General features: G+C 36.1%; 1 protein-coding gene across 5 annotated transcripts in view; it reads right to left on the bottom strand.

Moving 5' to 3' along the window:
* Positions 1-518: 518 nt before the first annotated feature.
* The window catches only part of LOC116090599 (doublecortin domain-containing protein 1-like), a 191159-nt gene continuing 184817 nt past the window's right edge, over positions 519-6860 (bottom strand). For all 5 annotated transcript variants that reach the window (XM_031371256.1, XM_031371258.1, XM_031371259.1 and 2 more), the window contains 2 exons: positions 3807-3957; positions 519-1104 (listed from right to left, as the gene is read on the bottom strand). In XM_031371256.1, coding sequence (XP_031227116.1) covers positions 977-1104; positions 3807-3957 — 279 coding nt within the window. In that variant the 3' untranslated portion in view covers positions 519-976. The remainder of the gene's footprint in view (positions 1105-3806; positions 3958-6860) is intronic.

Raw genomic sequence — 6860 nt, 5'->3', positions numbered from 1 at the left:
GGGGAAACTGGGAATGGAGAAATTTGCATGTAAATAAAGAAAATATCTAAAATAAAATAAAAAAACAGACAAACAAACAAATAAAAAAAAAGACTTCTAAGACACACACACTCACACCTCCCTTCCTTACGTGAATTTTCTTTGAAACACTGCATTTATTTGTTTTCATATTGAGGATGTAGTCTATGACATCATATTGCTAACCATTTACTATAACTACCCACCTTCATTCTCATGTAGGGCATCCAACTGTGCCTCTAGGGGGGCCTGCAAAATTAAAGAGAAATGGAAGAAACAGAGAGACAAGATTCTTTTGGCACTCAATAGCCGCAAGCCATTCCAGTTTTATTGGGTATGTGAGGGATTTTAACAAAAGATCAAAAATCAGAGTGATGAATCCCGAAAAATGGCACTTGGAGTCAAATTTAGGGTTAGGTAGCCAAAGAGTCATTTTATTATCAATGTGCTATCTACACACACACACCCACACCCACACCCACACACACGTCTCTCTCTCTCTCTCTCTCTCTCTCTCTCTCTCTCTCGTGTGTGTGTGTGTGTATATATATACACACACATGTTCCTTTAAGTTACTTTTCAATAGCTAGCAGTTTGTGTTTTTATTTTCTCGAAGAAAGTTCACCTAGGATGATCGTCTCATTTGTATTATTTGTCTGGTTTTGTTGCCTTTCCAGGAACAGGCACGAGGAATCCAATGTTACTTCACATAAAATGTGGAAGCTAATGATCTTTAAAAGTGTTTGTTTGAGGGAGCTGGAGGCATAGCTCACAGGCACAGTGCTCACTATATGGTCAACTACTAGGTTCAAATCCCAATGCAGAGTACAAGAGAGGCTGTGTACAAGTTAAGATGGATAGAGACTTATCATGGCGTAGGATATGACAGGAGCATTTGAGAATGAACACTCAGCTTTATGAATAAAATCCAGCACAAGATATGAGGTTCTGATTGAAATCATCTGGGAAGCTGCAGGAGTGACAGTAGGTTCATGGATGGTGACACCACAATGTCTGTTGCCTCAGGGCCTTGCTGCCTTAGGATCCGGACATAATTTGCTTTCACTTCCATCATTTGCTTTTTTTCTGTTAAAAGAAAAGCATATATTATATGTATATTACACATATACATATCACATATATACATATACATACATGTACACATTATCCATCCATTCAGAGCCAGATCAATGTCAAATGCAGAGTGATGAGGACATTTAAGCTCTCTCGGCAGTTCTTGGCTCCCACCCTGCACTCTTACACACTTGTTCTGCTCACACAGTCAGGTACAGGATGCCAGTCTTTAGATGTCATGCAACTCGAGGCACCCAAAGGGCTTCCTTCTACGCATTATAACATCTGAATAGGAAGCTAACATAGGCGTGCTCGAAAGAGACTGAGCCCATTGAGAAAATGAAAATCAAAGCTCTGCAAAGAGCATTCAGGCTTTATCGCAAATGACAGAAAACATTCATAATTGTGTTGAGGATGTGAGCAAAGTATTCCATTCTGAAAGCATCTAGCTTGTTTTGCCAAATGAAATGCATCTTCAAAAACACTCAATGTAATTCTTTGGTGACTGACATCTACCTGTTAAATGATTTTTGCATTATTGTATATGAAATAAATTATTATCGTGTTTTGAGGCTCTCAGAATGTCTTACTTTCTTACAGGTATTTTATCTAGTAAGTCACAGAAAAATCATCCATGGAATAATTAATTAGTTAGACCTTTTTATAATGAATGAATACATGCAAAAGCATTTCTCTTCCTTTTTAAAGTATCTGGAAAATGTAGATTTCTATTACATGGTTATTTTTTTATTATATTTCATGAGAACAACAAAATGGCATCAATAAAACAAATTTCTAAGGAATAAATAATTGATTCTTTGACCAATCATATTTCCTAAATAGACATGACACACTGGAAAGAATTTAGGCAACTTGGAAAAACTCACAAACCCTTCACCATGAAAGTGCTATGGACAGCCATGTCTACAGGACAGGGGCCATCTTCACTTTCACAGAACTGTGCATTTGTAAAACTGAAGATTCAAAAGTAAATGCTTGTTCACACAGTCTTGCAGACATAGTTAGCAAAGAGAAAAATGGTAGGGAGAGTAATGTTTGAATTTCCAATTTTCTCAACCACCCTTTATCGAGTGTAACTGGGAAGGCAGCCTGGAGTTTCCTTTGTGGTTTGGACATCTTTTGCAATTGCTTTCCTGAAAAAGATTTAGCTTTAGTTATCCGTCAGACTATGGCAAGGAGGCTCAAGCAGAGAAAGACTGCACAGTGCAAGTACTGAGAGCACTTCACCAGAGCCCCTGCTGTGCCACCAATTTGTTTATGTTTTCACTGACTGTGATCATTTGAGGGGTGCTCATTGTGATGGTTAATACTGACAGCCATTAGACAGGAACTAGAATCTCCTAACCTCTTGGCATGTCTTTGATAGGGTTTCTAGACTTGGCTAAGTGAGATGGGAAGACCTATCATAAATGGTCCTCACCATTCTATGTGCTGGGTATCTGGACTGAATAAGAGAGAAAGTAGGTTGAGCATCAGTGTCCATTACCCTCTGCTCTCTGATTGCAGGTACAATGTAACCTGGGATTGGCAATCTCCTCTTGTTTCAGGGCATTCTCTGTCAAGGAGGGCTGTACCACTAGGTATTTGGCCAGAGCAATACGAAAAGTAACTAGTGCTTTTATATTTACAAATAAATTTAAAGGAAGCCTTGTGTATATTGCTTTTATAAGATGTGTAGTTTGAAAATACAGTTAGCTGTTAACTAACATTTACAACTAAACTATAGTTGAATACTTCCAAGGGACAACATTCTGAGCTAGGGTTCCAAGAAATGATGGGAAGGGAGATAACAAAACACACAGAATGAAATGACAGTTACTTGTCAACAAGGTAGGATAGTGTTGAGGAAGGCTTTGTGTTATCCTTTCGAACAGTGCCAGACGTACCAAGAAATATGAGTTCTTCAAGTTCTCCACAAGGAATTCTATATTATTGTCTCTTCTGGACTAAATATTAGGGAATATCCCCACCTGTCTTAAAACCTTTCCATTTACCCACCTTATATATAACATAGTAATAATTTTATGGTGCATTTCTAAAAGGAAAAAACTCCAGTATTTTTATTATTGGGATATCAGGCAATTTACTTCCTAATCTTATAATTTCCTTAATGTGCAAAAAATGTCTTTTGGAAATTCCTGAAGATTATGTTTTTTTTTTTTTCTAGTATCTACCTTCCTACAGAAAGGACTTTAAATTTTTCAGGAAAAGATAAAAGACTAGAGTTCATTTTGTAAACATATGTCCTTTCCATTTCTGTCATTTTTCAAAGGAAATAAGTAAGAAATAGTGTATTGAAACTAGCATATGTTTGCTCTTGCAACAGAAAGGAAATCTTCAAGCTAAGAAATTCCATTAATAAAGCATCGTTTTAAATAACTTGAATAAGATGCCAACAGAAGCCTTACTTTCCTCCAGATTCATCACTAAGACAATGCCTTCAATCAAACCTCAGCATCTGTAAATAGGCCTGGGTACAGCCTAAGACTCATTGATATTTGAGTGAGTTCTTTAAAATAAACAGTGTTCACAATGATTTTCTTGAAGACACAGATATAAATGTCACCTTCACAATATCCCATCATGAGGAGTGTAATTAGTAAAACTCATCCTCCACTGCTCAAGGACTGTGAAGGGAAAACTAAATGCTTTAACTCTTCAAGACTTTGATAAAAAAGGAGGTGTACCTGTACCTTTTGAGGTTACAAAACCATGTCCTGCAGACACGCAGACAGCCATACCCCTCTCTATGTCATCCCATGACTGAATGAGCTCCCCATTTGAGGTATAAAGGATTTTGGCTGGGTGGGACATTTTCAGACGAGCAGTGCAATCATCCAGCAACTGAAATACAAAGGGAGAGCCATATTTAAATGACAAATGTCTCAAAATAGTTATTAAAACTGTTTGAGACAAGGCTTCATGTAACAGGCTGTTAGCCTCAAAGTCACTACTTAGTTGATGACAACTTTGAACTTCTGGTCCTCTGGTTTCTACTCTTGAGTGTTGAGTTACAGGTGTGCACCCCAAGTCCAGGTTTATGTGCTACTGAGATCACTGATCTCAGGGTCTTATGAACAGTAGGCAAGCATTCAACGGCATCATATCTCAATCCTCAAGCAATGCTTTTGAGAGAGCTCTATCACTACTTAAATATTCATTCAGCTTAATTATTGGGCACAGGTAAGGAGAGGTGGGAAAAAGGACACACAGTGAGTGTTTGCTGATGTGTTTAACATGGGGGGCTTCAGTGATCTTCAGTGAAGATGTCCCTGTAGGCCTAATTTTTCCACAGATGAAGGCACCTTGACATTTAACAAATTTCTAAATATAATAAACTCTGGATTAGGAATCTAGACATGACAAACTAGCTTTAAATTTTTACTTAATGACAAAAGAACTAAAATACAAATAGTGAAGAAATCCAGGCCCTTGTCCTTTGTTTCCCAATCAGAAAATTCTGTGAAACTGAAAGAAATCAAAAGAGGCCCTTGTAGGTAGGTTTAAATTTTATCAATTAAAAACACTTACTAAGCATAGAATCATGGAATGAGAGAAACATTAGTATAAAACTTACTTTGTAATTGAGAAGTTATATACAGTAGGTACCAGAATGTAAGAAATAGCTTTTCCCAGCTGATGTGAAAAATCATGTATGATCATCATAGGATTTTATTTGCAGGAAGCTTTGGTTAATCAAATAATGAAAACCTCATAATTAAAAAATAAGAGCACTTAAATGAGTAGGTAAATAAGCAAAGTTTATAGCATGAATAGTTTTTCCGATTACTAACATTGAACATTCAGAAAATACAGTGGAAGAAAAGTACTTCTTCAAAACAAACCAAACAGAAATAGTTATTTTAAAAATATGAGTTCCTTATATGAAAACTATCTTATTATACTGACAAACCAAAAATCTGTTTCAATGCACATAAGACTGCCATACATCTGCCTGTGAAAAATGGATATCACAAAAATTGTCAACTTTCATGAAATTAATTAATACTCTTATACAACTGAGGTCAAAACACCTGTGTGATGACTTTATGGGGATGAAAAGTAATTCCATAAGTTCTTTACAATAATCCTCAAGTAAAATATGATAACAAGATGAAATGATGAGTAACTTCCACTCCCAGGAAGCAAAGTACATCCTAAAGTGACAATAGCTTTAAAAACACTCAGTACTACAACTCACTTAAGAGCAGCATGAACTCTGTGTCATTCCAGGGGGACTAAGACTACTCAGTAAACAAACTTGAGAGAATTCTTCTAAGCCAACAAAGAAGAAAATATTTCCACTTATATTTTTTACCAGGAAGAATCCTCATAGTTGTTAAAAGGAAAAAAAAATACAACCATAAAACATTAAGAAGAAAAATCATTGAATCATACCTTCATATGGTGATTTTCTGAAATATTTAAAACAACAAATAAACATATTCTTGGTTACTTTTTGTATGTTAAAAAAATCATAAACAAATAGAAAGTTGGATGCATGTCATCATAGATCTGATAGTCACATGAAACAATAGAAAAAGATATCTCTCAACATGCAAAATGTATCCAATAGCAAAACAATGAAGAATTTCATAGGAGCCCTAGAGAAGCCATGTTGTTACATTCTTCTTCAGAATAAAATGCTCTGAATGAAAATAAAGAGCTTGTCAATATTCCCTGTACAAGTCGCTGAGGACAAATAAGCTACCACGAGCCTCTAACATCTCTCCTCAGTCAAACCTGCATGTGTCTAAGTCTCTGCCTTTAGCAGCAGAGCTCCCGTTGGCTTGCAAATGTAATAGAACACTACTTGCACTATGTACAGCACACTCTGGCCATGTGTGTCCAACTGCCCAGACATGTTTTTATGAATTAAAGATAGCAAACAAAACCAGGAAATAAATATGAATTTATATATCAGTATTCTTCACAACAGTATAAAAACTTAAGACATCCTGCTTGGCAATCAATAGAAAATTCAGTAAACAAGTGTGTTTGTTGGATAGATTAGTATGATGTGACCAGAAATACTGTGTTATTTTTAAGTGTTAAATTATATGAGGAAAAGTCATAGCAGTTTCTTAGAGGACCAGAGCAACTTTCAGGACTGATATGCCATAGGACTTACTATGATCACAGTGGCCAAGCATAGCTAACACTCTGAAAACCATAAAAAGTCATATTTATACTAAACTAGGATAATGTTACTCTGAGTGAGAGCATCTCCATTTTCTTAGTGATGTTCTTAGTTTAATCACTGACTTAATGACACTGTTTTTTTTTTTAATTTAGGAAACAAAATAAAAGTTATTTAATGAAGCAATAATACGGTGATTATTGCAGAAATAAAAGTGTGATAGATATACATATAGTGTGTGTGGAGGGCATGCATGCATGCATGTGTGAGATGTATGTGTGTGTTTGTATGTGTATATGTACAGGTAAAGGAGGTATGCATGAATATGTATAATGTGTGTGATGTGTGAAATATGTGTGTATGTAACTTTTAAGGGTGCAAAACCAATACCAGAGGGTAGATGGATTAAATAGTAGACCATTTCTGCTATCCTGGAGAATGTAGAGTTCTAGCTAAATCAATTCCTAAGGGTTTCTGATTTTGGCTTACAAATGGCCACCTTCTTGCTATGTCACTATATGGGAGAGAGGGAGGAGGAGGAGGAGGGCAATAGCATCTTCCTTTTTTTTCCTTTGGTGTGTGTGTGTGTGTGTGTGTGTGTGTGTGT

This window comes from Mastomys coucha, unplaced genomic scaffold, assembly GCF_008632895.1.
Source record: "Mastomys coucha isolate ucsf_1 unplaced genomic scaffold, UCSF_Mcou_1 pScaffold15, whole genome shotgun sequence".
NCBI lineage: Eukaryota > Metazoa > Chordata > Mammalia > Rodentia > Muridae > Mastomys > Mastomys coucha.
Note: the sequence above shows the minus strand (reverse complement) of the source record. Positions and strands in the feature narration are given on the sequence as shown.